Source organism: Perognathus longimembris, chromosome 4, assembly GCF_023159225.1.
Source record: "Perognathus longimembris pacificus isolate PPM17 chromosome 4, ASM2315922v1, whole genome shotgun sequence".
NCBI lineage: Eukaryota > Metazoa > Chordata > Mammalia > Rodentia > Heteromyidae > Perognathus > Perognathus longimembris.
The window spans coordinates 5,330,858-5,358,735 of record NC_063164.1 but is presented as its reverse complement, the minus strand read 5'-3'; the positions used below and the strand labels follow the sequence as shown (position 1 = coordinate 5,358,735).

Genomic DNA, 27,878 nt, shown 5'->3' with positions numbered 1-27,878 from the left:
TGAGCCACAGTGCCACTTCCAGTTTTCTGGTGGTTAATTGGAGATAAAAGTGTCATAGACTTTCCTGCCTGGGCTGGCTTTGAACTGCGATCCTCCTGTCTCAGCTTACTGAGTAGTTAGGATTACAGGTGTGAGTCACTGTTTACTCTTAGGTCTTTTTATGATTACCTCGAATTTTTCACTAAAGGCTTAAAGGACTGCTCACACCAGTTCTCTTTTACAATTTGTTGTTGCTTATTCAGCCTATCAGCTTTTGAAACATAACTGTTTGTTTGCTTGTATAATATTTCCTTAACAAACATAGCATTGTGTAAGTTACTGGTTGTCTGTTTTGTTGATCTGAAATATCAATTCTGAATTATTTGGTAAGACCAGATTTTGGGTAAATGTCTGTGCCAGTGGTGTCCTATAGCTAGTAATAATAGACATCGTTTATACAGCAGTGGGACAATGGGGAGAAGTGTGCAGTTTTATGTATGTTTTATCTATTTTTTTATTTTTTGGCAGAGAAACTTTTCCATGTCTGTAAATAGTGCTGCTGTCCTGCGATTGACAGGACGAGGAGGAGGAGGAACGGTGGTGGGGGCTCCTCGAGGTCGAAGTTCTTCAAGAGGCCGAGGTGAGCTTTCACTTGAATAAAGTAACCACAAAGAAGTATAGGGAATCTTAACTACATATTTTAATGCCTTCGATTATTTTATTAAATGAAGCTTGGTCTTTGGTGTTACCTGAACACTAAATGTTCATTATTTTCTTAACCATTTTTTCCCCCTTTTCTTCTTCAGCAACTTCCTTAGCCATTTCTTAAATGTATCTTCATCACAACTCCTGGTTAGGAACAGATGCTTATAATTCTAGCTGTGAATAGATTTCAGGAGATCTACACAGTCCCATTAAATTTTTGCTAATTCTTATTTACATTCCTTGTCCACAAGAAGCCTTGAACCTAGAGAACCAGAGCATTCTGACTCATAGAGTAACAGGAACGTCCCTATTGGCCTTCAGTTTTTGTATGAGAGCTCTGAGCCAAAAGTGACCACAGCCATAGTAGTACTACAGCAGGAACTATCATTAATACTTTGGGGGGATTAGAATAAGAAATAATTACTCAGCATTCATTTATAAATAAGTATACAGTTTTTTAGTTTTATGTCATTTCAGAAATTATTCTTATTTGCTAGTTGGTTGTTTTTTCTAATTTATTTTTTTATTTGCTTTTTTGTCAGTCTTGGGGCTTGAACTCTGGGCTTGGTTGCTCAAGGCTAGCACTCTACCACTTGAGCCACAGCACCACTTCCAGTTTTCTGGTGATTAATTGGAGATAAGGGTCTCATGGACTTTCCTGCCTGGGCTGGCTTTGAACCTCAATCCTCAGATCTCAGCTTCCTGAGTAGCTGTGATTACAGTTGTGAGCCACTGGCACCCAGTTGCTACTTGGTTTTTTGATATTGCTCCCTATTTTGGGTTTATTGCTGTTTGGCTAAATAAGGACATTCTTAATGTTTACAGCATACCTACTTGAGTATATACCCCTCTGTTGGTTAAATAACATTACTCTAAGCATGTCTTAAATTGAGAAGAATTGAATCTTAAGGATAAAGGCCATATCTTCATATCCCATACCAGCAGACTGGTGTGATTAAAATATCTTTTTCAACTTTACTTTTAAAGTTGTGTCTCATGAGTACAGTGATTTTTTTTTTGGGGGGGGCCAGTCCTAAGCCGTGAACTCAGGGCCTGAGCACTGTCCCTAGCTTCTTTTTTGTTCAAGGCTAGCACTCTGCCACTTGAGCCACAGCACCACTTCTGGCCATTTTCTGTGTATGTGGAGCTGAGGAATCGAACCCAGGGCCTCATGTATACGAGGCAAGCACTCTTGCCACTAGGCCATATTCCCAGCCCCAGTGATTTTTTTTTTTTTTTTTTTTTTTTTTTGGCCAGTCCTGGGCTTTGGACTCAGGGCCTGAGCACTGTCCCTGGCTTCTTCCCGCTCAAGGCTAGCACTCTGCCACTTGAGCCACAGCGCCGCTTCTGGCCGTTTTCTGTATATGTGGTGCTGGGGAATCGAACCTAGGGCCTCGTGTATCCGAGGCAGGCACTCTTGCCACTAGGCTATATCCCCAGCCCCCAGTGATTTTTTTTTTAATACAATGTTTATAGAGAATATTTTCGAATAGATTTCTTTCAGTAGTCAGTTAAAATGTGTGTTATGATTAATGAAAAGGTAACTGGTACCTCTTCTTGTTTTTGTAGATATTGTTAGCTAGTTGTATGTTTTTCCCCTCTTCTTTGTGTATCCTTTTTTTTTTTTGCCAGTCCTGGGGCTTGAACTCAGGGCCTGAGCACTGTCCCTGGCTTCTTTTTGCTCAAGGCTAGCACTCTGCTGGCTTGAGCCACAGCACCATTTCGGGCCTTTTCTATATATGTGGCGCTGAAGACTCGAACCTAGGGCTGCATGTATACGAGGCAAGTAATCTTGCCACTAGGCCACATTTCCAGCCCATTTGTTTATCTTTCAAAAAGTAGTTTTAAGCTAGGCACCGTGGCTCATGCATGTCATTCTAGCTACTGAGAAAGCATTTGGGGATTGAGATTTGAAGCTAGCCTGGGCAAGCTCTCCAATAAACTACCAAAGAAGCCAGAAGTAGAGTTGTGGCTTAAGTGCTAGAGCACTAGACTTGAGCACAAAAGCTCAGGGACAGCCTTAAAAGACCTGAAAGAACTTTAATGTAAGGAGTAAACATTGTAAAACTTACTTAATGCCACAGATATTTGTATGGTGACACCTAAGATGTCTATGTTTCAAAAGATTTAGATGGCTTAGATTCACACACCTGGTTAGGTTCAATAGTATAGAATTTCTCCAGGTTCTTTGCATCTTAGTGATACAAAAAGCCAGACATAGGATTGTAGCTCCAGTGGTAGAGTGCTAGCCTTGAACAAAAAAGGTCAGGTATAGTGTCCAGGCCTTGAGTTCAAGCCCCAGGACTGGCCCTTTCAATTCCAAAATAAATAAAAATGAAAAAAAAAAATAGAGCAAATCAAAACCAAGTGTGGTGGCATGTACCTGTTATATTAGCACTTAGAAGGCTTAGACAGTAGGGTCATGAGAGGGGCACAATTTGGACTACTTAGTGAGATTCTCTCTCAAACTCCAGAAGATTAAAAAAATATAAAGCAAAATCCATGTAACTGTCATCCATGTCTTCAGAGTTGTTTTTTTTAAGGATATGTGTTTGTGTATATCAATATACAGTTTTGGCATTACTGGAGTTTTGAACTCAAGACTTCATTACCATTGCTAGGCTCCATCAAATTGAGCTATACCTATAGCTTGTTTTGCTTTGGTCATTTTTGAGGTAAAGTCTAGCTCTTTTTGCCTGATATCTGGCCTTGTTCCCCCTGTTTATGCTTCCTGCCATAGCTGGAATAACAGGTATATCCTACTATGTTCAACTATTGGTAGAGATGAGGGTCTCACTAACATTTTTGCCTGGCCTGGCTTTGAACTGCAGTCCTCGTGATATCCAGCCCCTGAGTACGTACAGGTGTGAGTCACTAGCACACAGGCATATATACATTCACACACATACATGTGTATATATGTGTATATTATAATGTGTGTGCTAGTTGTGGGATTTGAAGTCAGGACTTGCTCCTGCTAGGCAGGCAATCTACAATATAAGTCATGTTTCTGGTTCTTTTTCTCTGATGATTTTTGGGGAAAATTTTTTTGCTTTTTTTGCCCAGGCTGATCTCTGAACCATAGTTCTCCTGTTAAGGCTTCCCACTATAGCCAGGATTTACCAGTGAGTACGACTAGGTACAGCCTTTTATGTTGATGGGGTCTTGGGAATTTTTTTGCCCAGGCTAGCCTCAACTGCAGTCCTCTTGACTTTAGCTTGCCATGTAGCTGGGACGACAGACACATGCCACTGTGACCACCTGATGGTTGAAAAGTAGGGGCAGGTCTTGTGAACTTTTTGCCTGGGCTAGCTTGAATTGTAATCTCCCAATCTCTTGTCTCTTGTGTAGCTAAGATTATAGTCCACTATGAGCCCACCAGTGTGTTATAATCCCCCAAAGAGCAAGTTGAAATCTCAGACAGTAGAATAGTTCTTTAAATTTAGTGTTAGGAAAAGTTCATCACACTGAGAATTTTTGTTTATCCAAATTTGATAAGCTGGAAAGTTAATATATACCACCAGTAAACGTCCGCAGTTTTATAAGCAGAATCAATGCTTGCAGTATTGGCAGGAAACTAATTTTACAGGTGTTTTCCTTCCTTTTGGTGGCATGCTCTTTTTGTATTCATATGTTTCTAGACTAAATTGTTACCTTTAAGATGATACTCATCTTAATGAGTTCTGAGAATTATTGTCTGAGAGGAATCATTGTTGAAAAGGAACATTGTATTGTAGCATTAGAGTTTGTATTTCATTTGTTTAGTGTCTTAAATTATACATTGTCTAAAGTGGAGAGGTATTTAGTACTCAATGGACAGTATTGAAAATGAACTATATGACTTGTGAGTGGGGATGGGGACAGGACAGAAAAAATGGGGAGAGAGGGAAGGGGAGACATTGTTCATAAAGAAATGTACTCTTTACCTGACTTAATTAACTGTATCCCCTCTCTCTGTACATCACCTTTATAATAACAAAAAAAAAATTTAAAAAGTGATATCAGGGGCTGGGGATGTGGCCTAGTGGTAGAGTGCTTGCCTAGCATGCATGAAGCCCTGGATTCGATTCCTCAGCACCACATAAACAGAAAAAGCCAGAAGTGGCGCTGTGGCTCCAAGAGGGAGAGCGCTAGCCTTGAGCAAAAAGAAGCCAGGGACAGTGCCCAGGCCCTGAGTCCCAAGCCCCAGGACTGGCAAAAAAAAAGACCCCAAAACAAAAAGTGATATTGGTATAACTGGAAGATGATTGAAATAGTTCCATTGTGATCCGTACTCCCATTTCACAGATGAAATGGATACTTCACCTAGTCAAGAGAACACCCATTGTTTCTAAGATTACCCACATACAATTCTGTGCACTGTTTCCATATTTTATAATATGGTCACAAAAGTACAGCTATATTCTGAGTCATTTCTTTTTTCTTTTTTTGTCCAGTCCTGGGCCTTGGACTCAGGGCCTGAGCACTGTCCCTGGCTTCTTCCCGCTCAAGGCTAGCACTCTGCCACTTGAGCCACAGCGCCGCTTCTGGCCGTTTTCTGTATATGTGGTGCTGGGGAATCGAACCTAGGGCCTCATGTATCCGAGGCAGGCACTGGCACTCTTGCCACTAGGCTATATCCCCAGCCCTCTGAGTCATTTCTTGATAATGATGTAGAAATAATGATTGGGGGTCTTTGATATGACTGATATGACTTTTCTTTGATTATGTTTAGAATGCATTATGTTTTTGCTGAAATTCTGTAATTGGAGATAGTTTAGGGATAGAGCATTTGCCTAGCATATGCAAATGCTGTATTTAGTTCTCAGCACCATTAAAAAAATAAGTAAAATGAAGATGAATCATGTTCCTTTGAGTTGTTTTATACTGCAGGAGAAATTAAGCTAGGGACGATGGCTAAGATTTCATATATATACCTTCAGACCCTCACACTTCTTCCAGTTTTCTAATGCATGTGTGCTTATCTAGGAAAACTGCACAGAAAGTATAAAACTAAAAGTACAAACGGTTTTCTGACTCCAAATCTCTCAGTGTGGAATTCTGGTCTTTTTACCCTAACTGTGCAGTAATATTTATATAAATGGACTTTATATATTTATATATAATATAAATTTATATGAATATATGTATTTTTATATGGACCACTGGAGCCACAACTCCACTTCAGGCTTTTTTTTTTTTTTTTTTTTTTTTGGCCAGTCCTGGGGCTTGGACTCAGGGCCTGAGCACTGTCCCTGGCTTCTTCTTGCTCAAGGCTAGCACTCTGCCACTTGAGCCACAGTGCCACTTCTGGCCATTTTCTGTATATGTGGTGCTGGGGAATCGAACCTAGGGCCTCATGTATACGAGGCAAGCACTCTTGCCACTAGGCCATATCCCCAGCCCCACTTCAGGCTTTTTGGTGGCTAATTGGAGATAAGAGTCTCCTGGACTTTTCTGCCTGGGCTGGCTTTGAACCATGATCCTCAAATCTCATCCTCCTTCGTATCTGGTATTACAGAAGTGAGCCATCAGCATATGGCTTACAAATTGTTTTAATCCGAATTTATATAGCCAATAGATTATTAATTTTTTGAAATTACAGTGAACCTTTTCCTGCACATAGAAAATCATACCTTATTTAACAGTGGAATATATTCTGAGAAATTCATCATTAGATGACTTCAGTTTCATTATTGTGTGAATCCAGGAGTATATTTATGTAAACAGACAGCATAGGTCAGTCATTTGACTTACAGATGTGTGATGCTACTCCCTGCGTAATATGGCATACTGCTTTACAACAACAAAAATTTTTTTTTGCATTTTTTTTCTATCAGAATACATTAGGTATACAAGAGGGAATTTCACTGTGACATTTTCAAACATGTATATAATATAGTCTACACATTCTCTACCCGCTCCATGACTCTCTTACCTTCCCTCCTGTTACAGTTTCAACAAGTTTATTGTTCTGTTTTCATACATGTTGACCATTTATTTTTACCATATTCATCCTTTTTCATCCTCATTAACCCAACCCTCTCTTGCTAGTACTTATCTCAACAGAGCTTTTGTCGCCTCATACTTGATTAACAACTTTCCTCAAGGTTGTTTATGCAGTTTGCTTGTATAGTTGGATTGGTTTCTCAAAATTATTCATTGTCTTTCCCTTTACCTTCTCTTAAGTCCCTTAGACTCATGTTTTGTGAATAAACATTAAAAAAGTAGAGCAATTTATGTAATGATAAAATGGTATATGGTAAATATGAGTCAGTAACATTGTCATGATCAAGTACTGTGTATGGTTGTGTCACATTTTTATATGACTGGTGGTACAGTAAGTTTGTGCAGTATCATCACAAACATCTAGGTAACATTTCTAAGTGATAGAAATTTTCCTTTCTGTTGTTATCTAATGGAACTATGAATGTCTAAGCAATCCGTCATTGAAGTGTTACACATTGCATAGCTACATCTGTATATTGCTACAAGTACTGTTGGTATAAATTCTGAGTGTAATTATTGAATTAGGAGTTGTATATTTTACAAAATAGCTGCTAGGAAAGGTCAGTTCATATTTGAACTACCAGAGCCTCTAAGCCCCTACATCTATTCATGCCTGTGAGCTATGTAGTTTTAATTTAGTTCTGGTATTTTTCTTAGTTCAAGTTTTGAATATAGAGGGCAAAGGATGTCTTTTATCCTGTAAGAAGTTAGTTCATGATATTGGAGGCTTTAGACTCAAGTCACCATTTTTATGGGGTTAGAGTACTTTATCATTTGTAGTTTACTTTTTATTGTTTCTTTTCACAAACTCTTTTCAAATTTAAGTTTTTCCTGTTTTATTGAAAAGATTTAATTTAACATAATTATTTACCTCTTTAGTAATTTACTTATGAGCTTTTTAAACTGTGCTTAATCTTGATTCTGTATATTGTTCAGCATTGGGACTCGTCTACTTGTTTTTACATTTTTTTCTTTCAACCCGTGTTCCAGCTACTTCAGTACCATCATTGACCTCACAGGTAAATTCTTCAGGCCTTGCTAAGTATTAAATGTAGACATGTTTTGTGTAGAGACAGAACTTTAGAGATGAATCTTTCATGTTGAATGTGTGCTAGATTATTTTTTTCTGTTTTCTTATTTTTAGGTAGAGGTAGAGGTGAATGTGGTTTCTACCAAAGAAGTTTTGATGAAGTAGAGGGTGTGTTTGGTCGAGGAGGTGGCAGAGAAATGCATAGATCACAGAGCTGGGAGGAAAGGTAATTAAAGGATACAGATGTTGGTGTAAAGATATCTTGGTATATAAAACCTAAGACAGATGCAGTGGTACATACCTCCACCTAGATACTTGGGAGACCAAGGAAGGTGTTTGCAAGTTTGAGGCCAGTCTGGCCAGTCTTGTTAACAAGACTCTGTGTCAAATTAAAGGTGTTTTCTTTTTTTTAAGGACTGGGAATATAAAACTTAGTGGTAGAGTCCTTGCCCAGCACCCAAGAGGCCATGGGTTTAATACTTAGTATTATAACAGACAAACAAACAATGGAATTAACTTATTTTCTGCTTTCTCTAGAGAACCTCTATATATGTTGTGGTGGTGTTTTTTAAGTGCTATTAGTGAAATATCAGATAGTATGTTGGCATTTTTGTTTTTGTTAACATAGAAAAAGGCTTTATTTGCAGAGGAGCAAAAGTTTAATCAAAACAGGATAAATTCCATGCTTATCAGATATTTTTAAGTGGACATTAGGAGCTGGTGGTGAGCATTTATAATCCTAGCTCCTCTGGAGGCTGAGATCTGAGGATTTGGTTTGAAGCCAACCTGGGCAGAACAGTCTATTAGACTTTTATCTCCAGTTAACCACCAAAGAACTGCAAGTACAAATGTGGCTCAATTGGTAGAACAACAGTTTTGAGTATAAAAGGCTAAGCAAGAGCTTGAGGCCAAATTCAAGCTCTAATACTAGCACCAAAGGAAAAAAAAGAAAAAATTAAGTGATTCTTACTTAAAGTTTAGAGGCTGAAGCATTCTAGACAAGTAGACCAAAATGTTACTATCATTGTGAATAATTAGTTCCGTTTGCTATTGGTTAGCATTTCCGGGGAAGCATTTCCATTTTATTTGTTGCTGTTAGAAAAGCATCTTCTCTATTGTTTATGACTTTTGTGAAGTCTGTCCACGTGAATGAAGGCAGTGGCACACAGATGGGTATATACAAGGCTGTTAACTATATTGAACTTTTACAATATAAAAAATTGGAAACTAACTGAGCAGACTGATACTGCCCTTATAAAGGTTATCTATCACAGTAGAATAAATACCACATATAGCCATTAAAGCTAAGTATGATTTTGATCGTATTTAGTGATGTGGGAAAACACATTCTAAAAGGAGTATATAAAACCATATATACCATGTATGTAATTAAGTAATATTCTAGGTCAGTAGAAGCTAGCTTTTGATAGGTGAGATGGTAGAGTTTTTGTTGTTGTCTTTGAACATTTTCTGTAGTTTTCAAATAATAGGCAGTGACCATGCCTTTTTTATATAACGTGGAAAAACCCTGATATTAAAAGAAATATAGCAAAGTGGGTGACATGGAAATCTGTATTATTTTTCAATCCTTGTTTGAAACTTATTTTGTCTTTTTTAGGGGTGATAGACGTTTTGAAAAACCAGGGCGAAAAGATATAGGTAAGGTTCTTGTTGTTTTGAAATACTTCCTGGAGCTCTGTGGTAGCATTGTTTAATAAGGTTCACATACATGGATACTTACTAAAAATCTCAGTTACCTACACTTCTCCAGTAGATGGGGTTGTTGTATTTCATTTAGGACTCCATGGTTCCTTAAGACTTCCACTGTATGAAACCAGGATGATCAATATAAACACTAGGATTTATCTTAACATTTTAGGTTTATATGTTCTCTGAAAGATACATATTTTTCATTATGGCCCCTGAAGTAAAGTTTCAAGTTAGGGATCATTCGTTAGCCCCCTTTCCAGTGTGAATAGCTTCTCATAGATGAGAAGACCCTAGGGAAGCCTTTGCTTCTGTATTAGAGAGAAATCTAAAACTATGTTTTTACTGTAATCATCTGTTTGGTTCTGGTCCTGGAGTTTAAACTCATAGCCTAGGCGCTATCCCTGAATTTTTGTGCTCGAGGCTAATATTCTACCACTTAAGCCACCGCTACACTTTTGGCTTTTAGTGGTTGTTGGAGATAAGTCTCATGAACTTTCTTGCCTGAGCTGGCTGTGAACTGTGATCTTCAGATCTCCGCCTCCTGAGTGGCTAAGATTACAAGTGTGAGCCAACAGTGCGAGACCCATTTGGCTTTTTACAACAAATAAGCATGATGCTAATACTGGGGCTTGTCCCTTCTGCTCTTGCTTTCCTTTTTGCTCATGGCTGGTATGTACTCTATCACTTGAGCCACACTTCCAGTCCTACTTTTTTTTCTGATTAATTGGAGATGAAGTCTCATAAACTTGTTCCTCAGGCTGGCTTTGAACAACCATTCTCCAGATCTTAGCCTCCTGAGAGGATAGAATTATAGGTGTAGGTCACCAGCACTTGGTTATCTTCTCTTTCCTTCTAGATATCAGCAATCAAACAAATCCCATTACTGATGAGGAGCATAATAAGGGAAGTAGATTTCAGTGTTCATGAAGACTCAATCATAATTTATATAAAAGAATTTATATTAAGCTGGGATTTCTGACCGATTGAAGGTATTTTACCTTATAAACTTCCAGTAGATATTAGTATCTGAGAGAAGAAAAAGGCAACTTAGTGTTATTGCAGTCATAAAAATTACAATTTCTAACTTCCTGTAGGTTCCACAAAAGTTTTCCAGAATGTGATTGAATCTGACAGTGATAAACATTTCTTAACATATGTGAAGTATATAAGTACCATTTACTGATAGGCATATTGTAACAATCAGTTTTGCTTTGCTGTTTCCATGTAACTCATTTAAATATATCACTAAGTCAAATTCATCATTCATTAACTCAGTGTTGGAAATTCTTGGTTTATTTATATTAATGAAGTTTTTTTGTTTTTTTTTTTTTTGCCAGTCCTGGGGCTTGGACTCAGGGCCTGAGCACTGTCCCTGGCTTCTTTTTGCTCAAGGCTAGCATTCTGCCACTTGAGCCACAGCACCACTTCTGGCCATTTTCTGTATATGTGGTTTGGGGAATTGAACCCAGGGCCTCATGTATATGAGGCAAGCACTCTTGCCACTAGGCCATATCCCCAGCCCTAATGAAAAGATATTAAATGAATGTAGCATGAAGAAATTTGAGTCAGACTAGGTTGATCAGTAATTGTAATTTTTTTTTTTTAAGTTTCATACTGGGGCTTGAACTCAGGCCCTCACATTCTCACTTAGCTTTTTCACTTAAAACTAGTGCTTTACCTCCTGAGTCATACCTCTACTTCTAACTTTTTGCTGGTTAATTAGAGGTAAGAATCTCAGATTTGTCTGCATTGGCTGGCCTCAAATAGTGATCCTCAAATCACATAGGTGTGAGCCACCTCACACCCGGTGTCTGGTCAACTTATTGTAATTTTTACTTACATTACACTTCATTGGTTTAGTATAATCTTGAGGCACTTGTTAGGACCTCTGCTCCCATTTTTGACTGATTGAGTAGTTTTGCCAGAGAATTATGGAAAAGCACTGAGCACCAAAGTAAGTGTAAAGGATTTGAATTAGAAGTTCCTGAGTATTCCGAGCTCTTAAATATTCATTAGTTTCAAAATAAAGTAAGTTGCCTTCTGGAATTTGTAGTATTAAATAACACTGGCTTTGTTTATTAGTTGATTCAATAAATATTGAATTATGTTCCAGACCTTGTGCTAGGTGCAGGGTCCTTTTTTTGGGCGGACATTGTTGGGTGCTTTAAGACATTGAGTGTTGAAAGGGATATTTTATGGAATGGGAAATTTGGAGTTGATCAGATTTCAGGTGGAACAGTAGACCAAATCTAATTATATGAAAGCTTAACAGCAGAAAATAAAAAGCACAATACAGAATTTAGGGTACAAAGTAGCCATGTATAACAGCAGCTGGAGAAAGAGTCTCCCCTCTTGCTGAGCTTCATGTTGTATAGTAGTGTAATGGTGTCCCACAGAGAATAGTCATATTTGTGTTCTTAGGGAGTCAGGTGAGGGAGAGTTCCATTGTCTTTTATGTTGTCACATGATAGCCTAAGCATCTTGCGCACTTCTGGGGCTGCATCGTGAAAGAGTCCCATACATTAGAGTAGGTGTCCAATGCACTTGATGCCTTGTGATGAGGACTGCATAATGGAATCGACACAGTGTAGACAGGAGAGAGGACTGTGGGCAGAACATAGCCAGGGATGAAGGTTTATAGGATTGCTATTTGCAGTTACTTGATTAACTGTCACATGAAAGAAATATTAGACTTGATATATATATGAGTTTCAAGGGTAGAAAGGGATGGAAAGATGGAAGGCTCAGGGAGGCAAGTGTTTTACACATTCTTAGAAAGATATAATCATTAGAGTTGTCTGAAATGATTGAGTTGCCTTGGAAAGTGGTGAGTTCCCTGGTAGAATATCTTGATTCTAACTGGAAACATATTTACATGTTGAGTAGAAGAGTGTAAAGTTAAATTTTTAGCATTTTTTGTGGGTATGTTAATTTAGTTTATTTTCCTAGCCAGATTCTATTAGGAGTAAAGACTTTTTGTTTTCACTCTGTATCCTTGAAAAAGTGAATTCCATGAAAACTAATTTGGCATAATATATAAAAATATTAAGGAGGTCAGCATACCAACTACAAGTATATTGAAATGACAGGGCAATTTTTACAACACATATATACATGTAGTCTGCCATAATTGCTTTATTCGAATGTTTTTGAAAAGACGACTTCAGGTTAACAGCTTAGGATTCTGTTTTTTTGTTGTTGTTGTTGTTAGCTACTGTAAAATGCTTATATCTCAACACTGTACAAGAATAATGGCACTAGTTGGAGCATACTGATGCATTGATTAGATATGAGATATCTACAGTATTAAATTTAGGAACATTTTTGTTGCCAGGAGCTGGTGGCTCACATCTGTAATCCTACCTACTTAGGAGGCTGAGAGCTGAGGATCATGGTTTGAAGCCAGCGTGGGCAGGAAAGTGTGAGACTCATCTCCCATTAACCACCAGAAAACCACAATTAGAGCTGTGGCTCAAAGTGGTAGCAGAAAAGCTTAGGGACAGTGCCCAGGCCATGATTTCAAGCCTCATGACTGGCAGGGGAAAAAAATGAATGTTTTGTTTCTTAAATTAGAGATGGTTCATGCCATGTTTTTGTTTGTTTGTTTCATTTTAAAAAAATTATTCTGGAGATCAAATCCAAGGCCTTGCTTATGCTGGACAAGTCCTCTACTACTGAGCCACACCCCCAGCCTATATGTATTTGCTTTATATGTGAAGAAAAGAGAACGGAATTACAAATCTGTATAAGAATCCTACATAATCCTTGGGAATTCCATGGATCCATGGGAGAATGTAGAAATGGCAAAAGGCCTCTGATACTGATACAAATTCTTGTTCAGTAGAACTTGATTGATGTACATGGGACATTAGTTTCTATGATCATCTTGTAGTTTGTTTCCATGAAGATGAAATGAAATATTCATTAACAACTGATCAAGGTGGGCACTGGTTGGTTATTCATGCTTGTAACCCTGACTATTCAGGAGGTTGAGATTGATTAGATTGTGATTCAAGGCCAGCCCAGGCAAAATGTTCAAGGTTAATATCTGGGCATGTTGGCCTCTGCCTGTCATCCAGGTACAGAGGAGAATGAAATTTGAAGGATCATGATTTCCAGGCCAGCCTGGGCAACAAAAGTTTGTAAGTTTCCCTGTTAGTAGAAGAAGCTAACCCCCCTCTGGTACATATGCCTGTCATCCCAGTTGCTGTAGGGATGACAATATAGGAGGATGGAGATGAGGGTGTAGGCCCAGGTTGGAAGCAAGATCTTATCTTAGAAATAACTAATGTAAGTTGGGCACTGGTGGCTCATACCTGTAATCCTAGTTATTCAGGAGGCTGAGATCTGAGGATCGTGTTTTAAAGTCAGCCCAAGTAGAAAAGTCCATGAGACTCTTACCTCCAGCTTACCAACCAAGAGCCAAGTTTTAGAGCATAAAAGCTTCAGTACAGCACCGAGGCCCCAAGTTTAAACCCCAGGATCTGCACTAAAAACAAAACAACCAAAACCAAACAAAAAAGCATAAACAAAAAACAACAAAACCAAAAAACAAGAAGCTGAAGGGGTTGGCTCAAGAATTGAGTGCCTGCCTATCAAGCATTAGGGCTTGAGTGAAATTCAAATCCCTGGACTACTACCATAAATAAATAAACAACGAAATGAATAAACATATACACATAAATACACATGTGTATATGTGCAACACACTATTATCTGTCTATGGGATGAATATGATCCATATGTGATCAGGAGGATTGCAATTCAGGTTATATCTTGGCAAAACAACAACAAAAATGCTGAACATGGTGGCCTTTGCCACAATGCAGCTAGGATACAGCTGCATAGAAGGGTAAGTAGAATAATTATGGTCCAGGCTGGCCTGGGAATTAACATACATACATACATATATACATATATGTATGTATTTTTTTTAAATAGCTTACTTTAGGTATTTTACTTTAGGGTCTTTGGGCATGATTTAAATAGTAGAATGCCTACCTGACAAATGCAAGATTTTGAGTTCAAATCCTATTTCTACTAAAAAGTATCTTATGTCCATATCAGTAGGCTGAGCCAAGTTGGATATTGATTAATGTATTTGGATATGAAATATTTGGAAAATATAGACAATTTTTAATTATAGACTTTATGGGAGTTGGTAATATAGGCATTATAAGCAAAAATATAGGCTTGTAAGATTTTTAAGAGTGATTTGTCTTTATTTATTTATTTTTTTTTGGGCCAGTCCTGGGCCTTGGACTCAGGGCCTGAGCACTGTCCCTGGCTTTTTCTTGCTCAAGGCTAACACTCTGTCACTTTAGCCACAGCGCCACTTCTGGCCATTTTCTATATATGTGGTGCTAGGGAATCGAACCCAGGGCTTCCTGTATATGAGGTAAGCACTCTTGCCACTAGGCCATATCCCCAGCCCGTGATTTGTCTTTAGTTTGTTAAACTAGTCATCCTGAGCCAGGTGCTGGTGGCTCACACCTCTAATCCTAGCTATTTAGGAGGCTGAGATCTGAGGATCGCGATTCAGAGCCAGCCTGGGCAGGAAAGTCCATGAGACTCTTATCTCCAGTTAATTACCAGAAAACTGGAAGTGGCACTGTGGCTCAAGTGGTAGAGCGCTAGCCTTGAACTGAAGAGCTCAGGGACAGCACCCAGGCCCAGAGTTTAAGCCTCATGACCAATCGACCCCCCTACCCCCACCCCCAAATAAAGGTCATCCTGCCTATGTTGATCTCCAAGAGTACTTTACATTATTTCTAAATGATCTTCCAGATCACATATGTGAGTTCGGTGGTGGCCCACGTTAGGAACTGCGTATATTAGGAAGGCAGAGTTGCCATTCTTACTGCTCAATAATTTTTCTTTTTCTATTTTTACTCTATTTTCTTGAGGGGATACTGGCCTTTCAGGGGTTTTTTATCCTAGAAACTTATTCTTTGAATAATTGAAATTATTATTGAACAGTGTTCCCATAGGCTTTTAATTCCCTGGACAAAAGTTTTTGGTTACATTCCTTATATGTAAATTATTAAATAGCAGTAGTTTACTAAGAGTTTTTTATTGTTTTGGTTTTTGGCATGTAGAAGGGGAGTCGTATTTAGTTTCAACATTTACTTAATTTTCAGATTAATTTTAATTTTCATCTTTGTCTGAAACAGTAAATGTGAGAGTCACCTGAACATGAAGCATCTATAGGGAGATTGGAGTTCCAAATCTCTTAACACATTCACTTGTATTACTTTGAGCAGCTTCATTTAACTGTTGAAATTATAATTCATTTACACAACATAGCAATCTTAGGAAGAAACATGCCATGTGAATCTTTGATACTACTTTTATTTTCACAGGTTATGTGACTTGTTCATTTATTATAGATAGAAGAGTTTCTTCTGTCTTCATGTGTTACAGCCGTCTTGGGTTGGAAAAAAATGGGTTCTTTTTACTACTTAAGAATAAATGTTAAGATTTTAAACATCAAGCTTCCATAATAATTATAATTCTGTGTTCTTGATGTTCTTCTGCTTAGACCATGCCAAAATACTTCTTTTCTTTCCTTTTGGTCAAACAGCAGAGAAATTTAACTTGCTGCTGTCCTCTGCTCTTTAAAACTTCGTGCCTTTGCTTGGCTAGTATGTATTTCAAGAGCTGATTCCTGCCTGGGTCACCCAGCAGTGGGGAAGCTCCGTCTTCCATTATTCCCACATAAGCCTGAATAAGGGAAATTTCAGAAAAGCCCAACAGCTACAGAGCTGTTTGAAACCTGATAGGATTCTTGTTTTTGCTAGAACTCAGCCTGAATTTTTTAACTGAAATGAGAATTATACACCAAAGTATCTTAAATTAAGCTGGATATAAGAGAAAGTGTTCATCTCATTTTATATGAAATAAAAACAGGCAGAGAAAGGATACTTTTCATGGAGCATTAAGAGTTGAAAAAAAATAATAGAGATCATTTAGTTCAACCTCCTACTGGTGAATAAACACTCATTTTGTGTTTATAGAAAAAACTATTTGATGTTGGAAACAGGAATTTGAGTTTGAAAGTACTTTGTTGCCTAATTATTTTTTGCTTTATCTATTGGGGATTTTTCTCCTAGATTGTCTAACATTTGAATCTATAAAACCTTAAATATATTTGATATGTGAAGCATTTAGATCCACCATGATTTTTAATGTCACTGAATGGGCCATAAGTAAGAGAAAGTTTTTACTTATATTGTACATAATTCAGATGATTAGGTGATAATAGCTTTAAAATCACTAATTATTAGGCACTAATAAATCAGTAATTATTAATGATTAACTCACTAATTATTAGTTTTAAAGCAGATGTAAATTTGCATATTTTCCCCCAAAATATTATCCTGCAAGTTTGTGTAGAGCTTTACTTAGTTGCTCTGATAACTTTCTACTATGGGCATATGAACACATACATACATGTAGGTGTTATGTTCAAATGCTTTTAGGGTCATATATAAATTTATGCTGTGCAAGTTTCCTTTGGGATTTTTGTTTTTAGTGGTTAAAAAATCAATGCAATAATACTTACCCTAGTTTTGTAAAGAGTCAAAGGAATGATCTTTGCTGTCTTGAAAAATAACAGTTGTAAAAGGTTGTTTATTAAATATTGTGAAATCATCTTTCTACCCAGGGAGCTATGTTTGAAACTAGGCTGTTGCTTCAGTTTGCAGATGAAAATGAGAGACTTGTGGTTGCTTTTCTTGGAATTCAGCAATGTTAAACTTTACTGTCCATTTTACCTTCGTTATTGGTATCATATCAAATCTTTATAAATTCATGAGCAACATTTCTGTTATGAGTATCTGTCAAGTTGAGTTGTATTGATTTCGGTAGATAACCATAGATAAAAACTTTGTAAGAATGCTTTCAGAATGTGTATTCTGTTACAAATATCTGTCAAGTTGAGTTGTATTGATGTCAGTAGATAACCATAGACCAAAGCATGGTAGGAATGTTCTCAGAATGTGTATTGATGGTGCAGCCTTTTTTTTTTGGTGGACAGAGACATGATTGATTACCTTGTTGTAATCAGATAGATGTAATCAGCATTGAAAAAAGAAAACGAGATACATTGAAGGAAAAGTAACTGCATAACTGGCTAGGATATATTTAATACATTAAAAGATAGGATGGCATGCTTAAGTCTTACTCTGTCAGTCCTGTTTCAGAGATCTGAAAATTGTCAATGCTTTGTCCATTGATACGGATATCTAGGTCAGTCCTGTGTGGGCTCTTAGAGACCAGAGGAGTTGGAAGTTCAGGAACAGTCTTGTCAAAATTCTCCATCTTGACTTGATATTCACCTTTGGAACCTCGGGTCATCAGAGATGCAAAACAGTGATGTAACCTGATCTCAGAGGGTAGGTAGGATGTCCTCCTTTGGCAGATTTCACCAGTACCTTCCTGCATTGCTGACAGGAACACAACTAATTCAAAGTGGGGAGGGTTTTCATGCTGGAGTAGAGTTGCCAGAGGACTTGATGGTGTAATAGAATGGTAGTAGGTTAGTGGAAAGATAAAGAATGGACACTCCTCAGAACTGATGCCATCAAGGTGAAAGTCCACACTGGTCTGGTAGAGTTCGCCGTTTTCCCTTTCCTGATAGAGTACAGCTGAGACTCGGACACTGGTCAGAGGGCTGGGTCGGATGTTAGCCACTTGGAAGATAAGGTTAGGTTTGCCATCTATGTGAGCTACTACTGCTAAGTCAGTAAAGCGAATTGAGAAAGCTCGATTTTTTGGCCGGGCAATCTTCGCCACAAAGGCACCTAAATTAGAAACCATTGAATTTTTTTAGAATGAAGATATCAGTATATCAGTATCTTTTCTAAGTGAGAAGAATGTATCAAGTACTTTACATTTCTTGGTGCTATTCTTTACAGTGAGTCAGGAATTCAACTCATTATTAATGTTGGATAGTCTTAATTTTCCTCAAGAGTTTTTCAGAGTATACATACATTTCTGTTATAAGAAACCCATGATTTCAAAATGCATAAGCAAAAATTACTTTGCTATAGACTCTAAATCTAAAATTTATCTTTTACTTTCATACGAAGTCAGAGTTGGTTTGTACATATATACATATGTGTATGCACACAAATATGTAAAGAACCTTACTTAACCTTAAAAAAAGATAGAAACTAGGTGCTGGTAGTTCATGCCTTTACTACTTAGGAGGCTGAGATAGGAGGATCACAGTTCAAAGCCAACTTGGGCAGGAAAATCTGTGAGACTTTTCTCCAATTCAGTACCAGAAAACTGGAAATAGAGCTGTGACTCAAAGTGGTAGAGAGCTAGCCTTGAGCAAAAGAGCCTCAGGGACAGTGTCCAGGCTTTGACTTCAAGCCCCACAACTGACAAACAAATAAATAAATAAAATTCAGCGACAGCACCTAGGCCTTGAGTTCAAGCCCTAGGACTGGCACATGTGCGCGCATGCACACATAGACCCACAAACACATGCACACAAAGTTACAAAAAATGAATGCAATGTAGTTATAACTAGATAACCTAAAGCAGAACTAGAGAATAGGAACTAGAGAATAGGATGATTTAGTGGGGAAGGGACTTGCTGAAGGCAATGATACACAGAAGAAGTTTTTTAGCTTTGAAACTTAGTAAACCTGGCTGGTAGAGCCTGTGTAGCCCTTACCAGAATTGCATTTTAAATGTTAATATGTAAATACAAACCGAGGAAACAAGATATTTTGAAATTCAGTTGAACATTTAAAAAATACAATATATAGTAGTATATTGCTTTATTAGTGCATTAAATAGCAAAACCAAACAATAGGTTTAATTCTGTGATTTTTGCAATATTGTGATTTGATAAGAAATTAGCCAATTTCTATTTGGACCATGATACTGGTAGTGCTGATGGTATAGTTTTTGTTATTGTTGAATACATTTTAGGAAATGCAAAATTCAGTTAGGGGTTAGTGTAAAAATATTTTTTCCCACCTAATTTAATAGTTTTCCTACATTTATCCTAAGAACTGACCCCGTAGATAACTTGTAGATGGAAAGTTGTAGAGTCTTAGACATTATCAGTTGTATAGCAAAATTCCATAATCTTTGTAGCTTGTATTTTTAGTACATTTTGCTAGGGTATGTGTGTGTGTGTGTGTTTGGGTGATGTACAAATCTATATCTCTAGCATACATTGGTGGAGAAACTTTCTCTAAGACATGGTGCAGTCTATGATGCTTGTGTACTTATGTGTATTCAATGAATGCTGACTATGGTTTCAGAGGAGAAAATTGTAGCACATAAAAAAGAAAAAGAAAATCAAATTCCTGTTAGTAACACAGTAGATGGTTAAGGCATACCTTGAACTTATTCACTATTTAACACAATACTAATTTTAGACAAACTATAATAGTCATGAAACTTACTATCAAAGGGATCCCCCCCCCCTTTTTTTTTTAAAGGAATTCCAATAATATTTAAACAATAAGTTGTAGATTCTTTTTATGTTTCTATTGTTTGATCCTAGAATTCTTTTTTCTTCTTTGGCATATCACCATCCTCCCTTTGGCATCATTTGATAATAATCCAAATAAATTATAACAGTGCTGCTTATAATTGATTATACCCTTTTCAAAGTTTTTGCATTTTTTTTTTTAAAGAACAAAGACAATTACCTGTGATAAAAGCCTCTAGCATGAGGCCTAGGAGCATTTGTATGGCAAGTAAGGCGATTGCACTTGGACAGTCACCACTGGGGAACATGGTACCATAACCAATTGTGAGTTGCGTCTCCAGGGAGAAGGAGAATGCAGCTGTAAAACTGGTGATGTACTTGACACAGATAGTGTGGTTTTCAGGTGGGGCATCATGATCTAGTTCCAGATCACCATTCATCTCAGCTAGAACATACCAGAGCACTGCAAAGACAAGCCAGTGGACAACAAAAGAAGCAGAAAAGACCAGCATCATCCAACGCCAGCGCATGTCCATTAGGATTCCCCATGCATCTCGAAGATAGGCAAGACCTCTTTGAGCACCATCCATCTGCAGTGTGCTGTGGCCATCTTTGGTGACCATCCTCCTGTATCTCTGGTTTAGAAGAGGAGCGATAACTTTACAATTACTGCTGTCCATCTTGTCCTTTGATTCTCTGTAATCAAAAGTAAATTAGTCAGCCATTGACTGTCTTATTTAGTATTCATGAATTCTGAAACCATTTTCCTGCTTTTGAAAATGCTCTGTGACTATAATTTGGGCAGGCCTTTTCTCAAACTAATTACATTAAGGGGCAGTTACTGACCAAGTCATCCATTTTATGTATATTAGGCTATCTATCATTTTTCTAACCACTAAAATATTATTTGATATTTTAACATCTTCTAAGTGTATTTTAGAATTCCTTAGGAGATGAGGGTTATGATTTGTACCTTTTTAATGTCTCTTTTATCTTTGCCCAAGTCTAGGTATTACTTTTTTGATTAAATGTTACATGTAAACAGTAGCTTTTAGTAATTAACTTTAAATAATGAATATTTAAAAGGGATAAGTTTAAGCATTTTACTGCATAAATAAATATAATTTGGAACTTAGCCTTAAACATTGGTATACTTGACTCTTGCTGCTTACTTCACAAGTAGATACCTTTAAAAGTGCTGAATATCTTTTCATGCTTTTTAAAATGGTCTCTCTATGAAGCCCAGGCTGGCCTCCAGCTCATGATCCTCCTGCCTCAGCTTCCAAAGTGCTGTGATTACAGGTGTGCTTTAAGCACTGCTTGCCTGTTTAGTGACACTTAAACATCACAGCGAGGTTGTTGCTTGGGATTGCTGGCTCCGTTTTTGTTTATGAATTCTGGAGATTGCCTTTCTGTTGTATTGGAACTGGATGTTGGCCAGCGGGTTATATGCAACTTAAATTAACCTCAGTACAAAAGAGAAAGTTGCATACAACCATTATTAACTTCATATATGAAGTTAGGATGATAGTGATTACTATTACTAGCTAATAGTATTGCTTGTTTCTTGCCAGAAATCATACCAAATACCTCACAAGTATTAACTCATGTGGGGCCAGTAGACTGCCTGGCAGAGTAAGTGCTCAGTAAATATTAGCTGCTTTACTGTGACTAATACTATTCTCTAACTTTTACGTTAATATTATCTCCATTTTATGGAGAATGAAACTGAGGCACAGTGACTTTTCTAAGATTACAAAGGTAGTTTGAGTGGTATTAATTTCATGCTTTCCAAGTCCAGAGTCAGCCTTAGGTTGCTTCAAAAACAGACATTTGATCCTCGTCAGAATATTTGTTCTTCAGTAACACTGTTTGAAAGTTAGAAACACATTTTCAGTTAAGGAAGACTTCTTTCAAGACTAGGGTTAGTACAGTCTAATTATTAAGTCTGTATTCTGCAGTACAGATTTTTGGGCAGTAAGGTTTGACCTCAGAGCTTTGTGCCTGCTAGACAAGATCTCTACTGCCAAGCCACACCTCCCATCACTCAGAGGGCAGTTCTTACGTAGTATTCATACATTTAGATGCCAAGCTAAGAAGACAATTTAAAAAAATTCTACCAGCATATTCTTTCCAACGGAATAATTCTGACACTGAAAGAAGGATGTGAGAATGAAAGGATATAAAAATAATTTTTTTTTAAAAAGGAAAGGACAGCTGTCTTTTTTCATAAAGATATGTGAACATCTCTTGGTTTCTTGCCCCCTGCCTATGTGAGAACGCCTCTTCTAACGTGAAGCGTGTTCTGGTGACCACTGCTACGTATGTGTTCAGTGTCTCACAAAGCCTGAGAGAGAAACCGCCGCATAGTCCCTTCTCCACTCTCCTCCGTGGAACTTTGCAGTTTGCTAAATCTGTTTGGGTTATGTTGGTAAGTGGTTGAGAGAAGCTGGATTTTGACAGTGAGTTACCCATACTTTTTTTTTTTTAATTCATGTAGTCATGTAGTATAGGGAACCTGGCCATCTGTTGCCACCATAGTCCAATTGACCCAGTTTTCTTAGATTTAAAAAACGGGGGGAGGGACGAGGATCAGTTGATCCTTTAAAGTTCTACAACTTCGTTATTTTCATTTCCCTCAACTGATACAGCTTTTCTACACAATTTTATGTTTCTAAATGATTTTCTCTCTGCTTCTTCTAAGTGATTTTGTGACTTCTTTAAAAGTTATATTACTTTTGGAAGTGGTGCTGTGGCTCAAAGTGGTAGAGCACTAGCCTTGAGCTAAAGAGCTCAGGGACAGTGCTCAGGCCCAGAGTTCAAGCCCCATGATTGATGACAAATAGTAAATAAAATAAAAGTTATATTATTGTTGCCTTATATTTAAGATATTTTCCTGTCAAACTTAAAAGTGTCTAATGGACAGACATTGTATGCATACCATTATATTACTAAATAATTTTTGTATCCCCACAGGCATGAGTACTTTTTGGATGTACTTGTCTTGATTTGGATTTATATTACCCTCATCAGCTGATCCTAACAGAAAGTAGAATAGAAAATCAGAAGAGTTTGCATGTATTTTCTGTATATGGACTCTAATAGGTGGAAAAAGTAGAATTTATTATAAAAAGTGATAGTTTGCAGTCAAAATTACTTGTTATATTCTACGTATCAAGTTGTAGCCCTCAAAGTTATTTCTTTTGTATTGCTATTTTTAAGTAGTACTGTAGTTCATGTTAAAGTTAAGATAGAGGCTATACTTACAAGGGTTAAATGAATACAGTATTTGTCCACATCTGGTATAAAAGTCTTTCAGACAGTAGTGAGAGTCTTGTAATCATCTCTCCTGTTCTCCATAATTAGGGCAAATGATGTGGATTCTAACCCTATTATGTAAGCTCAGATTCTTTCATATTTTAATCTTTTTTTACTACTACTTGTAACCGCATCTACTGATTTCATTAGTAATTCTATGCTTAAAAGAATTTAAATTAGAATACTGATTCTTTTTCTTGAGAAAAACATAGTGATTTATTCTTTTTGTATTTATTTCCATATGTTCATTATAGATTTGTTTAATCCAATAGACATTTTCAAGAATTTTATCTAGGGCCTTTCTGCTATATGCATTTATATATTATAATGGAGAATAAATATACATTAGCTAAAAGTAAATGTTACAATAATGCTTTCAGTAGGGCAGTTATTCCAGTTCTAAAATTTAAGAAAAAAGAATAATGCATTTTAATTTAAGACCCTATAAATAGGGGTTGGAAGCTTGGCTCATTTGGTAGAGCGCTGGCCAGTGAGCAGATTGTCAGATATGGAGTTTGAGTTCTGGTCTCGAAACAAGAAAAAGTAAAGAAAGCCTTAGATACAACGTCCTTAGTTTTTTGTTTTTTGTTTTTTAAATCTATTGTAAGTAATCATGCCCTGGCCTTGTTTACTGGTTAATTTTTTCCCCCTGTTCCCCTTAAGGAGAGAAATAAGAATGAATATTTCATGTACTCACCTTCTTTTGCAAGTTCAGCCTATAGTGTAAGTTCCTAAGGAAGCTTGCAGAGTGTCTTTTTGATCAGGTAGTCTGGTTTGTAGGTTTTCTTCTTGGACTGGCCGTACAGCTTACATTCCTGTGTTTATAATGTGCTGGGAGCTGGTTTCAGCTGAAGATGATGTGATTGGTCACTTAGTCTGCAGGGGGGCCAATTAGCTCTGATCATGTGGAAAAGAATGCTGGTTTGTTAGGAGGTCTTTCTTTACCCAACACAAACTTTAACAACTCTGGAGAAAGCCTCCAGAGCTGACTTGGAGAACGGGTGCATTTTTTCCCTCTAATCAGGACCGGTTTTTAGTAAGTTTGCATAATCTTACTTAAGAGTTTATTTGAAAGTTCAAAGGGATAAAATTCCCTGCAAGATTTCCTTTCAGCCGTCTTTCCTTATATAGCATGTTGAAGTGTGAGATATCTCCTTCACTAATCTTTTTTTTCCACCATTACTTGGGGGAAGATTTATTTGGATAAAGGATGTTTAGATATAATTAATGTGCTGATTTTCTTAGTTTTCTTTTCATATCCCATCTCATCAGAATGACTAGTAAGTGTAGGTGATTTATTTACCTTAAACCTTTCCTGTTTTTAATTGCAAAGGGACAGATTTTGTAAGACGGTATGTAATAAGACCTCAGGTAGGAATAAAATTGTTTGATACCTTGTACTATATCTGCACTACACACCTATGTGAGAAAGCTGAAGAACTTCCTTAAATCTTGCTTTAATGTTATTTAAGGGATGGTTTCTTGATAAAGTGGGATGAAATAGAATAAAACATAGTGTTCAGAGCACATACAACTAAACATTTAAGTCATATTTTGCTAGAAAATGTCTATGATACAGCATGAGCCGAGTTATGGCTTTGTATAATGCCTTGGTGAGCAGTGCTTTTCTTCTGTTAGCTGCTAATTTTAAAACTTTGATCAAATGTCACATGTAAGAGGATCTGAGAAACAAAGGCTGTGATTGTTCAAAGTATAATCATGGAAAGCCTGCTGGGAAACTTATTAATGTAGACCAATATAATGCTACTTAGAAAGGGAAATCCGCCTTTGTAGATTCCTCTCCTCCCCCCGCCCAACTTAAAAAATACATTAATTCCTTCTTTGTTTTATTAATGCCAAACATTTCAGTACAAGTTCAGACACAGCCTTGTAAACTTTGACTTTCAGAATTGGAGAAGGTAAGGATTAATGATAGGCTTCTTTCCAGGTGAAGGTGGGTCAACAGGTTACCACCAAGTCCTAGCGGCAATTCAGGAAACTTCCACTACCCTTGGGACAGTGACTCTGCCCCATGGGCTGACAGTACTCCCAAGCCAGTCTTTTTGTAGTCATTTTGCAGCTGTTCTTAGAAGGGCCTGACCAACCCCCCAGGCCTTGAACTCTCATTGAACCTATGAGGCCAATGATTCTCATGATAACAAGGCCCCATCTAACCAATCTTGAGACCATGGACTACCAGACTACCTAATACTACCTCTGAGCCTGCTTGTGACAGTGACTATTTTAATTATGCATATCTCACACCTGACCCCAATTCTTCCTGTTTAACATGTAAAGCCAATGTCTGTAGCCCTGAAGAGAGCAGAAGACAATTGAAGATGAGTTAAGGTGCTCATGGCATCATGCCATATAATCTTTCCTGCCATGTTTCTTTTCTAACTGACTTTCCTGTTTCTTTCAAAGAAAAGAAACCAAAAAACTAGAGAGGATAAAGGCGCTAAGGAGGAACATGTAGTATGAAGCTTATTTCCTGAATGTGCCAGTAGAAATTAGACTTTCTCTTAGCTGATTGTGGAGAGAAGAAAAACAAAAAACCAAACCAACCAAAATGCTAGAGCAAGTAGTATAACATTGCCTTCCATAAAGCAGAAATACTTGAAGGGATCTGCTGATGGCAAGTGTGTGCAAGACACATGTCTTGAGTGGATATTGAAAAGGAAAAGGTAAGGAAGAACATAGAGGTCACAGCTTAGCATGGTGGTGCACCCTTATAGTTCTAGCATTGGAGGAGGCAGAGGCAGGCAGGCAGGCAGGGAAATTAGAAAAGGGTTTTACTCAACTTGGATGCTTCTTTCTATAAGGCAAACCATTCAGAATATATGTAAAAATTGTTTGGTAATTACCCTCAGTTGAGCTGGGCACTTGTGGCTCATGGCTATAATTCTGGCTGCTTTAGAGACTAACACCTGGAGGATCAAAGTATGAAGCTAAGGCAGTCAGAAAAGCATGAAGAGACTTGATGTCCTGTTGGCCAGCAAAAATGTCAGTCTGGAGCCATGACTCAAGTGGTAGATTCCTGCTCTGAACAAGAAAGCCTAGCAAGAGTGCAAGGCCATGAGTTCAAACCTCAGTAGTGGCACACAAAAAAAATTTCTCAATTAAGAAAGAATGAATGTTTTTCTTATGAATAAGTTTTCAAATGCCTGGATTCCCAACTTGAAAGTGTGCCATAAACAGCATTTTCCAATCATTAACTGTGTGGATATAATGGAACAGCTCTGAAGTGCTCTCTCTTTCATGTGAGCAGAGTATTCGCTTTGATAGTAGCCTGAGCATCTAAGCTATTTCTGGTTCAGATTGCCAGGTTATCTGATATTGGCACAGATCATATGCCAACTTCACTCTAAAATACACAGGCTTCCAATCTAAATGTAATCTTTGATTTCTGTTTAAGATAGCACAATAAGGTTAAATGGAGATGGCTCTAAAACATCGCTTTTGTGAATGAACATATAAGTATGCCAGATACTTTTCCATTAGTTGATTTGTTTTTTTAATTCAAAATTGCAATGATTAAGCTAGATGCTAAGACTTAATGTATGTAAATTACTCCTTATTAAATCCATTTCTCTTTCCCTAAAAGTATTTTTCTTTCTGGCTGTAGTAATCTAGTACACAGTCCACAAATAATAACTAAATTCTTGGAGCGTGCTGTCCTGCCTATGTATATAGGCATTCTCTGATTTGGTCTTTAGGTCCCTCCCACTCCCCCCCGCCCCCCCGAACAGGATCTTGCTTTGTGCCCTCAGTGGGCTTGGAACTCATTATGTAGCTCAAGTTGGCACCAAGCTTGTGATCCTTCTGCCTCCTTGAATGTTAGGATCATAGGCATGAACCATCATGCCAGGCTTTCATGTTCTTTCTTACATAGCTTTGTTTTGAAAAGATCTAGTCACCTTCCGGTTTTGCATTTTCAAGCCTCCCCACTGCCTGCCTTCCTGAAGGACCTCAAGCAGCTTCTGCGTATGTACCAGCAGACAGTGAGCATGGGAGCTGGGGCCGGGCGGCATACTCGCACTGTAGGAGGCAGTTTTCACAGATGAGATGTTTTTTTGTTGTTAAAGACATGCTGTAGCCTTTCCAGTCCTCTCCAACCAGGCTGTTTTTCTGGACCACGTTAACCAGCAGAGCAAGTATCTCCTCAGGGGTCAGGCTGGGAGAAAAGTTGCAAATCTATGGGTATACAACTTAACAGTTTTCTGTCCTAGCCACTCTGTTTTATTTGTAAATATTTATTTGGAGGTATTTGGGAGTAAATAGCAACAGTTGGGTGGGATTCCCTTTCAACTGTTTGAGGAATAGAAAGTCACTTGTTACAAAAATTTGCACATAAACAAGCTTCAAAGTCTGTCCCATAATTCCACTTTTGCTTTTCGAGATTGGGCACTTGTTAGCTCCAAGTCTCACAGCTGTAGATTTTGTTGGCTGAGTGCCTCTCTGCTCCATTTGAAGTTTTCCATAAACACCATTTTTGGCTGTGAGTCAAACATGCACACAGGTGCCCTTTTACTGCTCTTTCTCCTTAGGAAGTCCACGCAGTCAGACCAAGCACAAACCAGCACTGCATTCCAATTTCATTTTATTTTTAGGAGAATCCTATTTAGATTTAATATATTAAGGCTGAAACATGTTTTACTATCACAAGGGATACTACATAAACATACGGTT

At 37.6% G+C, this 27,878-nt stretch overlaps 2 protein-coding genes across 6 annotated transcripts in view; one reads left to right on the top strand and one right to left on the bottom strand.

The window, feature by feature from the left end:
* Gigyf2 (GRB10 interacting GYF protein 2) overlaps positions 1–27,878 on the top strand; it is a 135,563-nt gene that overhangs the window by 44,605 nt on the left and 63,080 nt on the right. For 3 of the 4 annotated variants that reach the window (XM_048344512.1, XM_048344513.1, XM_048344511.1), the window contains exons 7-9: positions 508–619; positions 7,817–7,928; positions 9,321–9,361. In XM_048344512.1, coding sequence (XP_048200469.1) covers positions 508–619; positions 7,817–7,928; positions 9,321–9,361 — 265 coding nt within the window. The remainder of the gene's footprint in view (positions 1–507; positions 620–7,816; positions 7,929–9,320; positions 9,362–27,878) is intronic. The other variant, XM_048344514.1, reaches the window with a different exon arrangement.
* On the bottom strand, positions 17,333–20,824 carry Kcnj13 (potassium inwardly rectifying channel subfamily J member 13). Of its 2 annotated transcripts, none has more exons than XM_048344515.1 (2): positions 20,092–20,824; positions 17,333–18,216 (listed from the first exon to the last, which is right to left on the bottom strand). In XM_048344515.1, the coding sequence occupies exons 1-2, from the start codon at positions 20,549–20,551 to the stop codon at positions 17,594–17,596; spliced, it is 1,083 nt and encodes a 360-aa protein (XP_048200472.1). In that variant the 5' UTR covers positions 20,552–20,824; the 3' UTR covers positions 17,333–17,593. The 2 variants fall into 2 exon arrangements, with proteins under 2 accessions (XP_048200472.1, XP_048200473.1); XM_048344516.1 differs by having other exon boundaries at positions 18,017–18,216; positions 20,328–20,824.